The 20,812-nt window shown below is 40.6% G+C and overlaps 1 protein-coding gene across 6 annotated transcripts; it reads right to left on the bottom strand.

Annotated features, from left to right (window-relative positions):
• Positions 1–11,508: 11,508 nt before the first annotated feature.
• On the bottom strand, positions 11,509–20,794 carry LOC140737215 (uncharacterized). Of its 6 annotated transcripts, none has more exons than XM_073063514.1 (5): positions 20,189–20,715; positions 18,967–19,080; positions 16,398–16,505; positions 14,545–14,721; positions 11,509–11,718 (listed from the first exon to the last, which is right to left on the bottom strand). In XM_073063514.1, exons 3-5 carry the CDS (start codon positions 16,479–16,481, stop codon positions 11,563–11,565), a joined length of 417 nt encoding a protein of 138 aa, XP_072919615.1. In that variant the 5' UTR covers positions 16,482–16,505; positions 18,967–19,080; positions 20,189–20,715; the 3' UTR covers positions 11,509–11,562. The 6 variants fall into 6 exon arrangements, with proteins under 6 accessions (XP_072919615.1, XP_072919614.1, XP_072919619.1 ...); XM_073063513.1 differs by having other exon boundaries at positions 20,585–20,715; XM_073063518.1 differs by lacking the exon at positions 18,967–19,080 and having other exon boundaries at positions 20,687–20,794.
• Between the last annotated feature and the right edge of the window lie 18 nt (positions 20,795–20,812).

Here is a 20,812-nt window from a genome sequence, read left to right as displayed (position 1 = left end):
AAGAAACTGCAAGGGTAAAAGGGACCTGACGGCAGTTATATACAGGCTTCCCAACAGTGTCTGGGATGTGGATCACATATTACAATGGGAAATAAAATAGGCGTATAAAAAGGGCAATGTTTGATAGTCATGGGAGATTTCAACATGCAGCTCAATTGGGAAAATCAGGTTAGTAATAGATCTCAAGAGAGTGAGTTTGTTGAATGCCTATGAGGTGCATTTTAGAGCAGTTTGTTATTGAGTCGACGAGGGGATCAGCTTTCTGGATTGGCTGTTAAATAATGAACCAGAGGTGATTAGGGAGTTTAAGATAAAAGAACACTTAGGAGGCAGTGATCACAATATAATTGCATTTAACTTGAAATGTGATAGGGAGAAAGTAAAGTCTGATGTATCAGTATTTCAGTGGAGTAAAGGAAATTACAGTGGTATGAGAGAGGAGTTGGCCAAATTAAATTGGAAGGAGCCGCTGGCAGGGATGACAGCAGAGCAGCAACGGTGTGAGTTTCTGGGAAAAATGAGGAAGCTGCAGGATAGATGTATTCCAAAAACAAAGAAATACTCAAATGGCAAAATAGTACAACTGTGGCTGACAAGGGAAGTCAAAGCTAATGTAAAAGCAAAAGAGAGGACATACAACAAGACAAAAATAGTGGTAAGTCAGAGGATTGGGAAGATTTTAAAAACCTACAGAGAGCAACTAAAATAATCATTAGGAGGGAAAAAATGAAATATGAAAGCAAGCTAGCAAACAATATCAAAGTGGACAGTAAATGCTTTCGACAGTATGTAAAAAAAATAAAAGAGAGATGAAAGTGGATATAGGACTGTCAGACTATGAGGCTGGAGAATATAACAATGGGGACCAAGGAGATGGTAAACGGACTAAATAAGTATTTTGCATCAGTCTTCACTGTGGAAGTCTCTATCAGTGTGCCAGATATTGAAGGGTGTGAGGGAAGAGAAGTGAGTACAGTTACTATTGCAAGGGGGAAGGTGCTTAAAAGCTGTAAGTCATAAAGATACATAAGCACCAGGACCAGATGACTGGGGTTCTGAAAGAGGTAGCATTAGAGATTGTGGTGGTATTAGAAATTATCTTTCAAAAATCATTGGACTCTGGCATGGTGCCAGAGGACTGGAAAATAGCAAATATTACTCCACTCTTTAAGAAAGGAGGAAGGCAGCAGAAAGGAAATTATAGATCCGTTAGCCTGACCTCAGTGGCTGGGAAAATGAATCAATTGTGATGGAGTACTTGGTGACACAGGACAAGATAGTACGAAGTCAGCAAGGTTTCCTTCAGGGAAAATCCTGCCTGATGAACCTGTTGGAATTCGTTGAGGAGATTACAAGTAGGATAGATAAAGGGGATGCAGTGGATGTTGTATATTTGGACTTTCAGAAGGCCTTTGACAAGGTGTCACACATGAGGCTGCTTACCAAGTTAAGAGCCCATGGTATTACAGGAAAGTTACTGACATGGTTAGATCATTGGCTGATTGGTAGGAGGCAATGAGTGGGAATAAAAGGATCCTTTTCTGTTTGGCTGCCTGTGACTCGTGGTGTTCTGCAGGGGTTGAAGGTGGGTCAATTTCTTTTTATGCTGTATATCAATGATTTAGATGATGGAATAGATGACTTTGTTGCCAAGTTTGCTGATGATACAAAGATTGGTGGAGGGACAGATAGTGTTGAGGAAATAGCTAGGCTGTAGAAGGACTTAGAAACATAGAAAACCTACTGCACAATACAGGCCCTTCGGCCCACAAAGCTGTGCTGAACATGTCCTTACCTGAGAAATTACCAAGGGTTACTCATACCCTTTATTTTTCTGAGTTCCATATACCTGTCCAGGAGTCTTTTAAAAGACCCTATCATATCCGCCTCTACCACCGTCGCCGACAGCCCATTCCATGCACTCACCACTGCATAAAAAACTTACCCCTGATATCTCCTCTGTACCTACTTCCAAGCACCTTAAAACTGTGCCCTCTTGTGCTCCCCATTTCAGCCCTGGGAAAAAGCCTCTGACTATCCACATGATCAATACCTCTCATCATCTTATACACCTCTATCAGGTAAATGACTAGCAGGTAAATCAGGTAACTTAGACAGATTAAGAGAATGGGCAAGAAAGTGGCAGATGAAATACAATGTTAGAAAATGCCTGTACTTTGATAGAAGAAATAAGTGTGCAGACAGTTTTCTAAATGGGGAGAAAATCCAAAAAACTGAGATGCAAAGGGACTTGGGAGTCCTTGGGCAGAACACCCTAAAGGTTAACTTGCAGGTAGAGTCAGTGGTGAGGAAGGCAAATGCAATGTTAGCATTCATTTCAAGAGGTGCAGAATACAAGAGCAGGGATGTAATATTGAGGCTTTATAAGGAATGGTGACACCTCACCTTGAGTATTGGGAACTGTTCTGGGCTCCTCATCTAAGAAAAAATGTGCTACGAGTAACCAGATCAAATTCATTTATTGCCTCCAGGGACTCATGTTTGTCTAAAACTTCAAAATTAGGTATATATTTCCTAACATAATCTTGAATTTGTAAATATCTAAAAAAACTAGATGCAGGGATATGAGTCCCTGGAGGCAATAAATAAATTTGATCCGGTTACTCGTAGTGCCGTATCCTATTTTTATCAGATCCTACATAATGGAGCTCGGGTGAATACTGCAGGTCTTAAACAGGCATGGGTGAATGAATTGGGTATAGAACTGACAGAAGAGGTCTGGGATGAGTGTTTAAAGAGTATACATGATTGTTTGGTCAATGTCAGATACAGACTCATACAGTTTAAAACAATACATAGACTCCTTTATTTTAAAGAAAAGTTGCACAGCTTCTACCCTGATGTTTCACCAGTTTGTAATAGATGTAAATCTGAGAATAGTAACTTGTCACATTCATTCTGGTCATGTTGTAAGCTTTATGCCTACTGGAGAAGTATTTTTCACTGTTTCTCTGAGGCTTATGGGAAGCAGTGGGAACCAGACCCGCTCATAGCCCTCCTTGGAGCAACAAGCTCCCTATCTTCAGCCAATAAGTATGAAAAAATGGCTGTATTGTTTGGAATGGTGATTGCTAAGAAGTTAATCCTGCAAATGTGGAAAATGGACTCTGTGCCTACATACAATCTGTGGCTGAGAGAACTGGCAAACACTTTATGTTTGGAGAGACTGAGACTATGTAATGAGGACAGAGATGACATCTTTGAAAGGATATGGGGCCCTGTATTGGACTTTCTTACGGGGTGAGAACTGAGGTTTTTTGGTGCCGTGCACCTCTGCTGTGTAACTTTACTTTTTGCCTTTATATTTTTCTCCCTTTTCCTGCTCAATATTTAATTTGATTTTGTTAAGGTCATGGTTTTTGTGTATGTGCTGTATTTTTTTTGTTTGTAGGAAAAAAGAATAAAAAATATTTTTAAAATAATAAAACAGTATTGGAAAGAAAAAAATGTGCTGGCATTGGATTGGGTTCAGAGGAGATTCACAGGGATGATTCTGGGAATGAAAAGGTTATCATATAACGAATGTTTGATAGGTCTGGGTCTGTACTAGCTAGAATTTAGTAGTATGAGGGTGGATCTGATTGAAACCTTTTGAATGTTGAAATGCCCAGACAGAGTAGATGTGGAAAGGTTGTTTCCCATGGTGGGTTAGTCTAGGACAAGAGGGTCCAGCCTCTGGAAAGAGGGGTGTCAATTTAAAACAAAGATGCAGAAAAATTTATTTAGCCAGAGGGTGGTGAATTTATGGAATTATTACTACAGGCAGCTGTGGAGGCCAGGTCATTGGGTGTATTTAAGGCAGAGATTGATAGGTTCTGGATTGGACATGACATCAAAGATTATGTGGAGGAGGCTGAGGGGTGGGGCTGAGGAGGGAAAAAAAGGAGCAGCCATGATTAAATGACAGTACAGACTCAATGGGCCAAATGGCCTAAATACTACTCCTATGTCTTAAGGTCTCATGGTCCAACATGATTCATGCTATTCATGTTATTATCTGCCTTCAAGTTCAAGCTATAATTTTCTTAAACACATGAAAGTTACAAAGGGTAGTACAATCCCGGATCCAAGCAAAGCTGAATGAAAACACACTCCAAGTCAGTTAGCGGGGCATGATGAGCCTATTCTTCTCCAAGGCTGTTCATTTCTACTGCTGTGGCACAAAACTGGGGATGGACACACCGACAACATTGAGAGCACCTTGCACTTGTTGACCAGGTCCTTTTCCAGCCCTTATACACCATTCTTGAATCCAGAGATGTTATTGGTTTAAACCTTCATCTACTTGATCTTCTCTTACCTTACTAAAACCCAGCCTTTGATTCTTTAGTAGTTCAGCAACTCAAATTGTATCCAAATAGTGAGTGAAGAAATATTGAGGGGATCTTGGAATCAAAAAGATGTAATTAGAGAACGGGAAATGGGACCCAAAATAGGTCACCTGTCCCCGAAGCCTACTTTAATACTGTATAAAGGTGGCATGGTGGTGCAGCCTGGTTAACTACTGCTTCACAGCTTCAGGGACTGATGTTCAATTTTGACCTCAGGTGCTGTCTGTGTGGAGTTTGCATGATCTCCCTGTGGATCTTTGGAATTTGCTGGGTACATAGTGAATTGGCGTAGTCAGTAATAAGATGAATAGATTTTAGAAAAGAATCAAAAAATACTGTATATGAACATAAAAGTGTAAATGAAAAAAATTTCATACATAATCTTGTTGAATGAAAAAGCAGGCATGAAAAGACTGTCCAGTCTATTCCTGCTTCGTCTCCTTATATTTTAATAGTTTTTGTCATTATTGCAAATGTTTGCATATACTTGCTTAACAGTGTGGTGTGATGCATACATAAGGATGCTCTTTATGGACTACAGCTAGGCATTCAATACCATTATACCCTCAAAACTAATCAATAAACTCCAAGGTCTTGGCCTCAACACCTCCTTGTACAAGTAATTTTCACAGTTGTAGACCCCAGTCAGTCTGGATTGGCAACATTTCCTCCACAATCTCCATCAGCACAGGTACACCACAAGGCTGTCTGCTTAGCCCCCTGCTCTACTCACTTCACACTTATGACAGCATGGCTAAGCACAGCTCCAAAGCCATATTCAAGCTTGCTGTTGACACCACTGTTGTGGGCTAAATCAAAGGTGGTGACGAAACAGCATATAGGAGGGAGATTGAAAATCTGGCTGAATGATGTCATAACAACAACCTCTTACCCAATGTCAGTAAGGCCAAAGAACTGATTTTAAATTTCAGGAGAGGGAAACCAGAGGTCCATGAGCCAATCCTCATTGGAGGATCAGAGGTGAACTTTAAATTCCTAGGTGTTATTATTTCAGAGAACCTGTCCTGGGCACAGAACATAAGTGCAATTACAAAGGAAACACGGCAGCACTTCTACTTCCTTAGGAGTTTTTGGAGATTTGGCATGACATATAAAATTTTGACAAACTGCTGTAGTTGTATAGTGGAGATTATATTGACTGGCTACATCACTGCCTGGTATGGAAACACCAATGCCCTTGAACAGAAAATCCTCAGCTTCAGGATTTGCACCACCAGCTTCAAGAATAGTCACTACCCGTCTTGAATAACGGGGATAAGTACACTCACGTAGATTTCATGACACATGCCGGTGATAATAATCCTGATTCTGAGATGTTTCCCACAACCAATGATCTCACTTTAAGCACTCTTTATCTCATTCTTCCATGTTCTCATTATTTATTGCTAGTTATCTATATTTGCTTTTGCAGAGTTTATTGCCTTCTGTACGCTGGTTGATCTTTCATTAATCCTGTTATCGTTACTATACAAAGACAAGAGAAAATCTGCAGATGCTGGAAATGCAAGCAACAGACATAAAATACTGGAGGAGCTCAGTAAGCCTGCATAGTTGCAGTCTGGTCTGCTGAATTCCTCCAACATTCTGTGTGAGTTGCATAGTTACTATTCTATAGATTTGCTGAGTATGCCCACAGGAAAATGAATCTCAGGATTGTATATGGTGACATATATGTACTTCAATAATAAAATTTACTTTGAACTTGGAAAAAAAAGTAGTGCTTTTGGCCCAGACCATCACAGGTAAAGCCCGCCCAACCACTGAGCACATCTACCTGAAATGCTGTCTTTAGGAAAGCAGTGCTGGTCATCAGGGATCCACACCAACCAAGTCAAGCTCACTTCTCGCTGCTGCCATCAGGGAAAAGGTACAAGAGCCTCAGGACATTTACCACTAGGTTCAAAAACAGTTCATACCCTTCACCCGTCAGGCTCTTGAACAAAAGGGCATAACTTCACTTGCCCCATCATTAAGAAGTTCCCACAACCAATGGACTCACTTTCAAGGACTCTTCATCTCATGTTCTGGTTATTTATTGCTTATTTATTTATATTTGCATTTTCACAGTTTGTTGTCTTCTCCAGTCTGACTAAATGCCCTAGGTATGTGGTCTTTCATTGATTCTGTTATAGCTACTATTCTATAGATTTCTTGAGTATCCCCACAAGAAAATGAACCTTGGGGTTCTATATGGTGACATATGTATTTTGATTTATAAAATTTACTTTAAACTTTGCATTGGGTGTTCTGGAATAGTTAGCTGATGCTAACTATAATATATAAAGAAAACTAAATGTTTTAAATGGTTTGGAAGTGTAGGTTTTCACAAATAAAATGAAGTGAAATAAAATGAAATAAAAGTCAAATAAAATGAGCACGAAGTGCAGAATAAAATTTCGCTGTGATGATTGTACGCTCTAGTATCAATTGTTTGGTGACAATAAAGTAAAGCAATGTGAGGTTTTTTATGTTTTAATGAAATCTGTAACACATTTTATTGAACTTCAAAACTTAAACAGAACAATGTGTTAAAAATCCTTACGTAATGTCATCACATCAGACCGGCTTCTTAAGAGTGAAACCTCAACTCAATGTTGGTGGTTGTGAATTATGTACATTTGTCCAAATTACATTACTCTACCCCAGAATTCACTAAAACCTGCACTGAGAGCCTGTCTGGGGCTTGGATGAGTCACCGGCTCGGGTCTTGTGTTCTATGGGTGGAGGAACCGCAGGTGCCTCTGCCTCATCCAGAGATGCATTGACATGCTCACAGTCATGTTGTGATGCCAGGGGCATGGCAGTGGAATACACCAAATCTTGGTGGGCCTGTTTAAGGAGATCTATTGAAATGCATTCAGGATTACCCTTCTTATCTATGATATGTCTTTTCTCTTCACTCCAAAACGTGGAATGGGTCATTGTCAGGGGGCCTAAGGGGATGTTAGTGTGTATCATGGTGGATGAAAACAAACAAGGCAGTACGTAGGTCAACAAGAACCCAAGACTGCTGTATACCATGATGGGATGTAGGAATAGGTGAAAAGGAATTGAATTTACTGAGGAGGGTGGAATGCTGTTGAGAGGCTGACCAGATGGTTGTGGCTTCAGGAAATACTGAAATACTTGTGAAGACCAACTGCGGAAGTATTGAGGCCATGATCACCCAGCGTCAATTGCAGTGGCTGGGGCACATGATAAAGATGCCCCCATGTCGGCTACCCTGCAGAGTGTTATACGGCCAGCTACATTGTGGTTGACGCTCAGTTAGAGGGCTGAAGAAGCGCTATAAGGATCAGATGAAGAATGCTTTAAGGAACTGCAAGATCAGACCTGAGGACCTGGAGGATGTTGCTGCTGACAGTAACACTTGGCGACAGCTGTGTAAGGATGGGGTTCGTATTCTGGAGATGGAAAGAACAACCCGAAGACAGCAGAAGAGAGCCAGGAGAAATGCAGCCATGGTTGCCATCACTACCACCACTACCACATATACACGTCCCACCTGCAATAGTGCTTGTGGGTCCAGGATAGGACTGTACAGTCATCAAAGATCTCACTGTTAAAGGAGTGGACGTCATTGGATTCTGATGGACAACCGAAGAGAGAGGCTTCAGGAATGAAATCACCTGGCACTCAGAACGGCTGCCTGTATACCAACTCAGCTGCACACGACTCCAGGTCCTCTCTTGGAGCAGTTCCGAACCCCAGCAGGACCCATGGAAGATGGTCATGCCAACAATTACCGGTCAGGGAAGCCCTTAGAGCAGCCTTTAAGGATCGGTGAAACTGTTCACATAGGTCATTGGACTGTGTTTGATGTGCCATGATGTGAGGTAGCCTAATCCCCAGGTTCTGGGCCATTGCAACCCAGAGGTTTGAAATAAGTTGGGGATTGTCATCAAAGGAAATATCAGATGGGGTGCCAAACCAAGCAAGCCAGAATGCCCGAACCATGTCTGTGGCTTTCGTCGATGCTACAGAGACAACCTCTGGCTTCCTGGTGGTGCAGTCCAGCATGGTAAGAAGGTGCGTGAAATTGTAGGAGGGAGGGAAAAGGACCAACAAGGTCCACAGTGACATGGTCAAGCCGTTGCTCAGGGACCTTGAAAGGTGCCAGTGGTGTCTGAACATGATTGTTAATTTTTACCCGCTGGCACTCCACATAAGCTGCAGTCCAATCATGCACATCCTTTCTGCAGCGGAGCCAAACAAACTTTAGTGCAACCAGTTTCGGGCCGGGATACGAGAAGCCATGTATGGAGTTGAAAACAGTCTGACTCCAGTTTGTGGGCACGATGGGGCGAGGACATCCAGTTGAGACATTGCACAGGAGAGAAACCCTAGCCTCCTCAAACTTAACGTCAGCCAACTGCAGGGCTGTGAGGTAAGTCTGGACCTCTGGGTCAGTAACTTGCCAGCATAGTCAACTCCTATGTGTATGGCCCCAGGGGCTGGTCGTTAGAAGCAATCGGTTGCAGCATTATTTTTCCCCTTGATATATTGTATTTCAGTTGTGAACTTGGATATGTAGACCAGATGGCATTACTGCCGTGCAGACTGAGGGTCTGATATTTTGGCCATCGCATACATGAAGGGTTTGTGGTCAATGAACACTGTGAAATGGTGGCCCTCTGGAAGTAAATGAAAATGGCTGACAGCCGGATAGAGATCACGGTCAAACATGCTATACTTACTTTCAGGGGGATGAAGCTGCCAGTTGAAATAAAGTGAGCGACTACCACACACCTCTGACCAGCTGTTCGTGCACAGCACCCACAGCATCGTCTGAAGTGTCAGTAGTAATGGCTATGGGTGCATTGGGGAGCGGGTGCACTAGTAGGGTTGCATTAGAAAAAGCTCATTTGGTATCATCAAATGCCCTGGTATGTCCGCAGTCAAGTACTTGATTGCCTTTAAGGACACGATACAAGGGGTGCATAAGTTCAGCAGCTCAAAGAATGAAACAGCGAATGAAATTTACCATACCTAAAAACTCCTGTGATTCCACTTTTGTAGTGTGGAATGGTGGGAAGTCTGTAATAGTGGCTACTTTTGGTGGGAGAGGTTTCGCATCTTCTGCAGAAATGCAATGGCCGACAAAGTCAATGGTTGACAACCCGAAAGGGCATTTAGCAGGGTTAATAATCAATCCATATTGTCTTAAGTGCTCAAAACTATAAGAAAATCTAAGCCTTTTAATACAGAATCTATCAGCTGTTGGAAAGTTTGTGCTGCATTTTTTAGTCCAAATGGGATACACAGAAACTCAAAAAGGCCAAACAGGGTACTCACAGCTATTTTGGGAATGTCCTCCGAGCATGCAGGCACCTGATGGTAGTAGCCCCTAACCAGATTGACTTTGGAAAAAATTAACTTTCAGGCTAAACATACCGAAAAGTCTTGAATGTGTGGGATTGGGTAACAATTAGGGGTGATGGCCTCATTAAGGCGTTGGTAATCGCTACGTGGGCGGCAACAACCATCCGGACTGTGCACAAGGGATGGTAAAACCCAGTGACTATTCGACCGAAATACAATTCTGAGTCTTTCCACGTTGGCAAACTCAGCCTTTGCAGTTGCCAGCTTTTCTTGCGTGTGGTATGGTCTGACAGACCAGTTGTGGGAATGTGGTGCTCGACCCCACATTTGTTTTGTGACTGCAGTGGAGAATGTGGGCTTGGTGATGTCTGGGAATTCGCCCAGCAGTTGAGTAAACTCACATGTGGTGGTGCATGCACTTGACAGAGTCGTTGTGGGGAACTTACTCGGGAGCAGGGTAATGACCCAAAGTCCTTAACAGCCACAAGCCAGCAGTTCTTAAGATTGACTAATAGGCCCTGGGCACACAGCAAATCTGCACTGAGCCAAGGCCTAACCTCTTTAGCCAGGATGAAGATCCATGTGTAACATCACCCACTGAAGCACAGCGCCACCTGTCGTGTCCCGTTGGTCTGTATCTTACTGCTGTTGGTGGCCTCCACTGAGGTTTCATCGCTCTTTGCTTTCTCATTAATAGGCAATCCTGGTAGCACACTCACACTCACTTGATCACCCATTTCACACAGGAAGTGTCGCCCTGAAATGGTGTCTGTTATGAACAGTAGACGACTCTGGCAGCTGGAACCCATGGTGTTCACAAACCCGTGATGTCCAGATGGGCTGGCACTGTTAAAGCTGCAAAGCAGTTGGCACTTCTTAGCGTTTGTACCAAAGCACGCATAGTAAAAGTACAGGTCTAGCATCATCTGTTTTGCTGCTGTGGGCATCCTTATGCTGAGGGCCTGCTAACCAAGATAATTAAGGTAGAGAAAGGAGAAGGAATGATGCATTATTGCCTAGCTGAGTGTAGACTATCAGGCATTTTAGCAAACTCCCTATAGTCCATCATGGGTGGATTAGCGAGGGCTAAGCAAATTTAATCAGGCATTTGCTGCATGAAGAGTTCTTTAAAAATAAAACAAGGATGGTGATTTTCCAGGAGAGACAGCATGTGTCCATTAGCTCCAAAGGCTTACTATCACCGATGCCAGGCAAGGAGAACATCTGTTTGGCACACTCAGACTCTGATTGTCCAAAATTCTGTAAAAAGTGAGTTTTCAGCAATTGGTATTTTTTGCGTTCAAGCAGACTCACCACTCTCACAGCCGTGGAGCTGCTGAGCGATACTACCACATGCCAGAATCTCGTGTTGTCAGTGGAGATTTCTCGCAGAGCTATTTGAACTTCAGGTTGTACAAACCAAGTGATGGCATTTTGATCCCAAAACTCTAGTAGCTTCAAAGTGACTGCATTGGCTGACGTATTCAATAACCTAGGAATCGTCCTGGAGTATCAGGGTTACCAATGTTAATTTTTGCAAGTAGAACAAAGTGAGGCATTTTATATTTAATGGAACCCGTAACACATTTTATTGAACTTGAAAATCTAAACACAAAAACGTACTAAAAATCCCTACATAACTTCACGACATTAGACTGGCCTCTTAAAGCGAAATCCCAATTCAATGTTGGTGGTTGTGAATTATGTACATTTCTACTATTTATGTTACCCTACAGGAGCATGGAAATAATCTTTGAGTAATGTAAATATTTGCACTGTGCTATGCATCTATACAAGTAACATGGAACAACAATGAAACATCACAATTTATTTCAAAAGCAACAGCCAGATAAAAGTATGCTGGCATTCAGTAATAACGAGGGTGAAGTTTGTAATGACTTTCATCCAAAGTGAAAGGTGGAGAACACTTCAGCACTAAAGGCATAAGTTCACCCTTCGAGTGGAGTGAAAATGTGTCTGTAGCACCACCAATGCACTTGCCACTCACAAATACTCTTGGGACCTGTGCAAAAGAATGCAGGTTTAGAATATATTTGGTAGATGTGAACTCACTAAAATTCATACTATGTTTTTATTCTTCTAGAAATGGATTTCTCAAATATATTGTTAATATTCAGTTTATATACCAGGGAAAATGTAAATGGCAAAACTCTGGGCAATTTAGGATATAACATGAGGTCTTTCAGAGGATATTAATATCAGCCATATTATCTCATCCATTATCATGTTGTGAACTGTAGGTAATTACTATATAAGGGATTTAGTTTGCTATAAAGATGCCTTGTGACAGTATTTTGTTGGATTTATATGCATACAGCATGTCTATGTTGTGGTCCACTATGTTACTAAGTTATCTCTAAAACTTGTGCTCCACTTTGTTACTAATGCATCACTAAAATAAACACATTATTACTAATACATGGAAGAGATTATGGCTCAGATTTTACTGGTAACTCTGATGGTTCTGAATGGAATAGTAGGCAGTAATATCGTTAAATGGAAACATATCTAGGATTTCCTTGTGTATGACGTCAACATGGAAGTACTGGAAAAACTGAGACTGGGATTGCTGAACTGGCAATTCACTTTGCTGTCGAACTCCACACTGAGACCTCGAGCACAGCCTGGACTCCCCAGCACTTAAACTTGCCTCTGTGATAGGTTAGACCTGGTATAGGATCCTTTGACATTGAAGGCTATTCATGCAAGGCAAAGAGGAAAGTAAGGTTTTCTTTAAAAATTATTTTGGTTTAGTTGAATTTTAAGGTCATTTAACTGTTTATAATTACAATTTATTTCATTTTGAATAATCAGATATTTAAAAATACCAACATCTTATGTTTTTTTCAGCAGAAAATAGGGAGAGGCTTTACTAGCTATCAACAGCTTTCAGGGCATTTTATGTATTAGGCTTCCTCAGAAATGCAATGGTTTTGCCACTGCTTGGACCAATGAGCTGCAGTACTTTGGGTCAGCAAGGTCGGTCCCCTTCCATTGAAATCAAGTAAATGTGGGTGCAGGAGAAATGGGAGTGGTGACGTAGAGTGGCAGGCTCATGCTATAGAGTTCAGGATCATAACTTTACACATGACATCAACAGCAATGAGTTTTTAGACAAGCTACTGCAGAAATTAAAGTTGCGCCCAATATGTTTTAATGTGGGAAAAGTGTTCCCTTTGTTGCCTGAAGACAAACTTGTTCACAGTCGCAAATACATTTGCTGCTTGAAACTATTGCAGTAGAAGCAGTTCAAGACAGATCATACCATTGGCTAATATTTACTGATTAATCCTACAGTAGAAAGGAAGGAGGAATTAGAAAAGTTAGAATATTGCAGTACAGAACCTTACCGCCCTATTGTCCTGTTTATTATTTATCATAATGCCTGCACTGTTTTGTGCACTTTATGCAGTCCTGGGTAGGTCTGTAGTCTAGTGTAGTTGTGTGTTTTTTTTCTCTCTGTTGTTTTTTTTTATGTAGTTCAGTCTAGTTTTTGTACTGTGTCATGTAACACCATGGTCCTGAAAAACGTTGTCTCATTTTTTACTATGTACTGTACCAGCAGTTATGGTTGAAATGACAATAAAAGTGACTTGACTTGACTTGAGAAATAAGATTTTGACTAAGCAATTCTGAATTTTAACTCATTATCTTCCATTTTAGTTATATGATATTATCAAAAGAATTATATAGGAAACAATAATTCGAGTTTTCAAAGCTATATATAACAGACAAAGAATAAAATGAAAGCTTTTAAAATTTCAATTTGATTGAATGTATCAAGTTGCAATTTACTAATTTTGAAAACAGCAAGAACACTGATGAAGCAAAAATTCATACTGTAGGTATTTATTTTTCAACATACTCTATCACTTGCAACCAGAATGCTTTTCTTTAGGGTTTTAACCACCTAGGACTCTCTGATTCTTTTTTTCTCTAACCAATCTCTCTTCTTTCAAGAAACATTGACCTCCTTGGGCTACAGCTCTAATTTGCTAATCTTAACCCAAAATTGTAATTGTCCTCTACTGCCTTAGAAGTTTGTGAAAATTCAGCATGACATCTCAAAACTTTGACAAACTTCTATAGATGTGTGGTGGAGAGTATAACTGACCTGTTGCAGCACAGACTGGTATGGAAACACCAACACCCTAGAACAAAAAAAAACCTACAAAAAGTAGTGGATATGGCCTAGACTATCATGGGTAAAGCCCACCCAACCATTGAGCACATCTACAGGGAACATTGTCACAGGAAAGCAACATCATCAGGAACCCCACCACCCAATTCATGCTCTCTTCTCACTGCTGTCATCAGGAAGATGGTACAGGACCCACGTCACCAAATACAGGAACAAGTATTACCCCTCAACCATCAGACTCTTGAACCATTCTCTATTTGAACCAGGTTCTCTATTTATTATAATTTTTAATTTTCTTTGTATTTGCACAGTTTTTATCTTTTGCACATTGGTTGTTTGTCTGTCCTGTTGGGTGTGGTCTTTCATTGTTTCTATTATGTTTCTTGGATTTACTGAGTATGCCCACAAGAAAACGAATCTCAGGGTGACATATATGTACTTTAATAATAAATTAGCTTTGAACTTTGTTGATGCATTGCTAATGCCACTTACATTTTCACACTTTTTAAATTTTCTGTTTAAGTCTATTGTAAGTGGATGTTTTGACTTAATTCCTAAGGTCTCAGAGAAAGTAAATCTAATTACCGGTAAGTTCTATTTATCTTGGTCTCATATCATAATGTTTCCCTGAACAACTGCACATTATGACTAGAATATATATAAAAATTACAAATATTGATGACTTACTGTTCTAACCCCAGTTAATTCCTCAAGAACATTCTGGATCATAGTGCCATCTTTGTGTAAATCCAACTCAATTGACTTGTATTTGATTCCTTGTTCTTGGAAGAAGTTCTTTACCCTCTTACAGTGAGGACAAAAAGTTTTAGAAAATAAAACCACACAATTTTTTGCAACTTGGTTCTGAAAGAAAACATAAATAAGTAACTGCATATTATTTCTATTTTTATTTTTTTCTATTCATATAAACCCAAAATATCTTTTACAAGACATCAGAAATGTACCTCCAATTTAGAGTCAGGATGAGGAAAAATAATCCTAAGCAAAATTGAAGGTATTTTTAAAACAAATCTGAATGAATGTATTTATGAAAACTGTTGAATTATTGGGACAAATAGAAAATGAGATACGATATAATAGTCATTACAGGGCTGTGGTTGGGAAGTGACTATGGTTGGGTAATGAATGTTCCAGGATCCTTAATTTTCAGAATAGACAGGCAAAGGGTGATGGATTCACCCTGCTATTTAAGAATGTTGTGAAGAGCAGCAGGATTTTAACTGCGATCTAGACAGTTGTTGTGGGTGGAGTTAAGAAACAGCAAGGGCAGCAAACACCAAAGGCATATGGTAAATGGTAATGTAGGGCATAGGTTAAATCAAGAGATTAGAGGTGCATGTAATAAAGCTCATAATTATTATGGAGATCATTAATAAGATATAGGTGCAGAATTAGGCAATTTGGCCCACTGTGTCTGCTCAAGACTGATCCATTTTCCCTCTCAGCCCCAATCTCCTGTCTTCTCTGACCTTCATGCCCTGACTAAGAATCTGTCAACCTCCACCTTAAATACACCCAGTGACATGGCCTTCCCCACATCCTCTTAACCATTATTTCTTTTTCAAAATTCACAAAATTTAAAATATTCCAATAGTTTTGTTATTCTCGTCATACCATATTCACTAAAAAAACCAAATTCCATTTACATGTTACTTATGAATGATCTAGAAGGTCTGAGTTTATTAATTTGCCTTCAGAACACATCACATCCAAGATTGCAGCATGAGTAACACATTCACTGTTACAATTCTCCAACATAAAGGGCAAAGTGCATAAATTGAAGACCTGGCTCCTATTCAGAGAGATCAGTGAACCCCTAAATACATTTTATATTTATGCAGCCAAATGTCCCAAGATGCTTCAATATTACACAGCATCCTGAGGTTATAGGGCAGAGGACTGACTGCTTGGTTGAGAATGCAGACCTTGAGGAGTATCTTAGGAGGAAACAGAGGTGGAGAGCTGCTGTGCAGTTAGAGACGAAAATCTAACAGTTAGGGCTCAAGATGCCCAAATGGGAAGGCTGCCTGGTCCATCATAGGCACAGCCCTCCCCACTAATGAAAACATCTACCTAAGCTGCTACCTCAAGAAGACAGCATCTCTCATCATGGATCCCCCGTCATCCAGGTCATGCCCTCTTCTTGCTGCTATGGTAGGGCAGAAGGGACAGAAGTCACACACCACCAGCAGACTGACCAACAACTACTTTCCTACATTCATCATGTTCTTGAGTCAGCCTGCAAAGCATTAATCCAAACTCAACAACGGAACACTACGGACCACCCTCTATGTCTTGTTTTGCCCAGTCTTTTTCTTCTTCTTCACTGTCCCGTGTCTGAATCTACGTGGTTGTGATGCAGCTGCAAATGTTTTATTGTATCTGTATCTCGCTGTACTTGTGCATATGACAATAAACTCGATTAGTCTGAGGATCCTCACGTTGGATATGAATACCTGGACTGAAATGTAACGTATATTTAAATAATACTTGCACCTCGAGAGGTGAAGGCAACTTACGCGAATAAACTGTAAAGCTGCCTCATTGCGTTCTTCTGGTAATTTTCTAAAAAGGTTCCCCATCCTCGCAAATAGAAAACGCATAGCGGAGATCTGCGTGTACTAAAACTGATGAAACATGTTATTTGGGTATAATAGTAGTACAATAAGATATAACAGCTGGTTGCACTTTACAAATGTAATACCGTAAATAATAAAGCAAAAGTTTCTATATTACATTATCACAACACTTCTGGCTTTGGGTGATTCTCGGCAGTTCAAACAGGTTCTCCAAGCGAATTCTGTTGGACATTAATCCCCGTTACTGAGGTGGGGAAACATGATGTTTGGAAATGTTCCCTTTGAGAGGTCGAGGGTAAGAGTTTGAAGCAAACCAGCGTCTCAGGCGAGCATGCAAACTGGGCAGAGATACACCCTGAACCCATCCCACAGTGACACGGCGTCACAATAGGGCGTCGGTATCACTTTCTGCTGGGGACACCCGGGGAGAGTCTGGGCGCACTAACGGAAGTGGGTAGTGATCGTGAAATCAATTACCCGTGCAAGCCACGAATCCGAAGACGTCCGGCGAATTAAGTTTTAAAAAGCACAAGGGATGTGTACCTTGAATCTGAATGTTTATTCTCCACCATCTTTCTGAGTATACTAATCTGTGTGATTCAAACCTACAACTTGTATCGTTCACGATAATTAAGACATTAAACACTTTTCTGGAGTGGAAATAGAGGAATCAAAATGCAAGGATCTTGTCATATTTAAATATTTCAAAACAAATTTATATTCGCGTTACTTTTATTAGAATGACGTTTGCTTTGTCGACATTCGGGTTGGAACATTCTTTGCCATTCCCTTCCTATCATATGTTTTCGCAGTAGTGTATTGGTTGATAGAAATAGGCTCAGGTACTTAGAATGGTAGCCGGCCGGTGGTCTATCCGCGCTGGGTTGAGCGTCGAGCGAGCAACTCGTAAGAAACAGATAAATGTTATAGAAACTGCAATGTTGCCGCCCGATGCGCCACACGGCGCTGAAATGAACAACAACTTAGAGAATGGTGGATTGGAAAGCAAGAAAACTTTCTGCCATTTGAGTTGTGTCTTAAATATTTACTATCCACTTGAAGTAACAGACGGGGCTTCACCGTTCTGGCAAATAGGGTTAATGCTCCCGCAGTTGAAGCGTACAAAACATGTACATTCTTGCATTTAATTGCAATGGTGGTCCAAATAATTCATACTGACTTAATACTCGGCAAACACCCTGATGCTGAAAATTGGAGAAAGCATGGGAAATTATAGTAACAATCAACAGGCCAATGAGCAATTTTGGAGAGAATTCATTGAGATTTGAAAACATCAGTTAACAATTTTGAAGATGAACAGAAAAGAACAGAATTCAAGGTAGGAATATGGTGGAGGCAAGTTCAAGTTCAAAGTTCACATATTTATTATCAAAGAATACATACGTTCCAAATACACACCACCTTAAGATGTATTTTCGTGCATTTATAGGAAAAGTACAAAGTACAGCAAAAAAACTATACATAAACAAAGAGACACAGAGCAAAAGAAGACAAACTACAAATAAGAATAAACCTGAGAAAGAGTGTAAAGAGTCCTTGAAACTGAGGGAGTAGAATTATTTCAGAGTAGTAGAGACCATAACAGACAGTAGTGGAGGAACTGAGTAGATCGAGCAGCATCCACAGAGGAGGAGCAGGAAGAGGGTAAGGATAGCATCCGCAGTATCCAAATAAGCCCCTGAATTAAGCCAAACAGGATAATAGAGGAACTGAAAGAAATAATAAATGGGTCGAGAATAGCTGTAATAGGAACAGCTAAAAATTGAAATAATTGAGTTATATGTTATGTCCATAACACCATAAACATGTGTAATTAAAATCAGAAACAAGAAATTTTGCAGATGCTGGAAATCCACAGTAACAATGCTGGAGGAACTCAGCAAGTTAGGTGGCATCTATGGCAATGAATAAAATTCACTGATTTGGGCTGAGACCCGTCATGAGAACTGGAAAGGAAGACTAAAGAATAAGAGGGTGGGAAGGAATGCAAGCTAGAAGGCAAAGCCAATTCAGCAACAACCTGGCACTCAACGTCAGTAAGACGAAAGAGCTGATTGTGGATTTCAGGAAGGGTAAGACGGAGGAACCATACCAATCCTCATACAGGGATCAGAAGTGGAGAGAGTGAGCAGCTTCAAGTTCCTGGGTGTCAAGATCTCTGAGAATCTAACCTGGTCCCAACATATTGATGTAGTTATAAAGAAGGCAAGACAATGGCTATAGAGATTTGGCATGTCAACAAATACACTCAAAAACTTCTATATTTGTACCATGGAGAGCATTCTGACAGGCTGCATCACTGTCTGGTATGGAGGGGCTACTGCACAGGACTGAAAGAAGCTGCAGAAGGTTGTAAACCTAGTTAGCTCCATCTTAGGCACTAGCCTACAAAGTATCCAGGACATCTTCAGACAGCGATGTCTCAGAAAGGCAGCATCCATTATTAAGGACCTCTAGCACCCAAGGCATGCCCTTTTCTCACTCTTACCATCGGGTAGGAGATACAGAAGCCTGAAGGCACACACTCAGCAATTCAGGAACAGCTTCTTCCCCTCTGCCATCCGATTCCTAAATGGACATTGAAGCTTTGGACGCGACCTCACTTTAAAAAAAAATATACAGTATTTCTGTTTATGCACTTTTTAGATCTATTCAATATACGTAATTATGTATTGCATTGAACTGCTGCTGCTAAATTAAGAAATTTCACATCACATGCCGGTGATAATAAACCTGATTCTGATAACAATGGGTTACATATCAGCAGCATGAGTTCTTTAGTTTTACGTGAAAAAGCAAATTTAACAAAGAACACTTAGTAAAGAGAAAAATAAATAAATTTACAAAGAACTAGATACAAAAAATATAACAGGAAAGTTCTAAGAAAGTTTACAAAAATAGGGGAAGAGAGGTAAAAGGGTGGACAGGAGATATACAAAAGTGGTTCAGCAGCACTGCCAAGTTGCTCTATATTTTTAATATGCAGAGGCTTGGATTATTGACACAAGTTGAACTCCCATCATGAAAACGTAAGCTAGCTGTTAGTGTAACGCTATTACAGCACCAGCAACCTGGGTTCTATTCCTGTCTCTGTCTTTAAGACCATGTGGGTTTTCTCCCACATTGCAAAGATGTACAGGCTGGTAGGGTAGTTGGACACATCAGTGTAATTGGGCAGTACAAGCTCATTCAGCTGGAAGGGCATGTTACTCCACTGTATCTTTAAATAATAAATAAATCAATCCATTCATTCATTAAAAGAGGAGTTACAAGCTAGTTTCATGAAATTTACATTATAGTGAATATAATTTTTTTCTATTAAGAAATTTGCAACCTTTATAGCTAACTGTAGATCTACTGAGGTGTTGAGATAATCTCTGAAATTCTCCAGAGAGCGAATATAAATGCTGGCCCCAAAAGCAACTTCTGCATCAAAAACAAATGCTGGAAGAACTCAACCAGTCAAATAACTTCAGTGAACTACTGTAAGTTTTCAGGTTGAATCCCCTTGATCAGAGAGAAAGGAAGACTTGGGCCCAGCTTTCTCTTTCTACAGATGCTGCTTGGCTGGCTGGATTAAAAAAAAACTCATACAGAACAGGAAGATGCTCTTCTGCTTAACTGGTCCATGCCAACCAAGATGTCCATAAAGCCAGTTCCATTTGCTCACTTTTGATTCATATATTTATGAACCTTTCCTATTCACGTACCTGTCCAAATGTCCTTTAAAAGTTGCTGTTGTTCCTGCCTCAACTACTCCACCTGGAAGCTCAGTCGTATACAGAACTTTTTTTTTTGATAAAGTTCTTCAAGTTCCTATGAAATCTCATCCCCCTTTCATTTTAAACCTATGCTTTCAAGTTCTTGCACCATCACCATTCAGTCTATCCATGTCCCTTCTGAGTTATACCAGCATTTTTGTTCTTAATTCAGATTCTACATCTGCCGTTTTATTTGCTTTCCAGTGACTTCAGCATCTCCTGAACGAGTAAAAGAGACAGGATGAGATCCCAGGGTAACATTCCCGAGAAGTGTATGCATGTTGTCCAACCCATCTCATGCCCTGGACTATAACTGTTCCTATCACCCAAGCCAACATTGATCACCTTTTTCCAAAATGCTGTGTGCAAATTTTGTATGCCGTCCTTCCTGCAATGAAACAGTGCCAGCGCTTGGCAAATACATTTAATTTGTTATCTGTAAATCACTTTGGAGTGCCGGGGAGAGGAGGTCCACGGAAAGCGCTGTGCGGATCCGAGCTCTGTCTGTCTTGGTGTCCCGAGTCCTGTAAGGCCTCACGGGCACACCGTTGCCAAGGGAGACCCCGCTGCCTC

The sequence above is a fragment of the Hemitrygon akajei genome, chromosome 12 (genome assembly GCF_048418815.1).
Source record: "Hemitrygon akajei chromosome 12, sHemAka1.3, whole genome shotgun sequence".
Taxonomy (NCBI): Eukaryota; Metazoa; Chordata; class Chondrichthyes; order Myliobatiformes; family Dasyatidae; genus Hemitrygon; species Hemitrygon akajei.
This window is presented reverse-complemented; position numbering and strand designations above follow the sequence as displayed.

What these genes read in the sequence shown, in the direction of transcription:
- LOC140737215 (XM_073063518.1), bottom strand. Translation starts at nt 16,481, where the DNA reads ATGCGTTTTCTATTTGCGAGGATGGGGAACCTTTTTAGAAAATTACCA. An exon ending in CAGCTTTACAGTTTATTCGC is followed by an intron (nt 14,722 to 16,397) that starts GTAAGTTGCCTT and finishes GTTTTCTTTCAG; the next exon opens with AACCAAGTTGCAAAAAATTG. An exon ending in AATTAACTGGGGTTAGAACA is followed by an intron (nt 11,719 to 14,544) that starts GTAAGTCATCAA and finishes TCTTTTGCACAG; the next exon opens with GTCCCAAGAGTATTTGTGAG.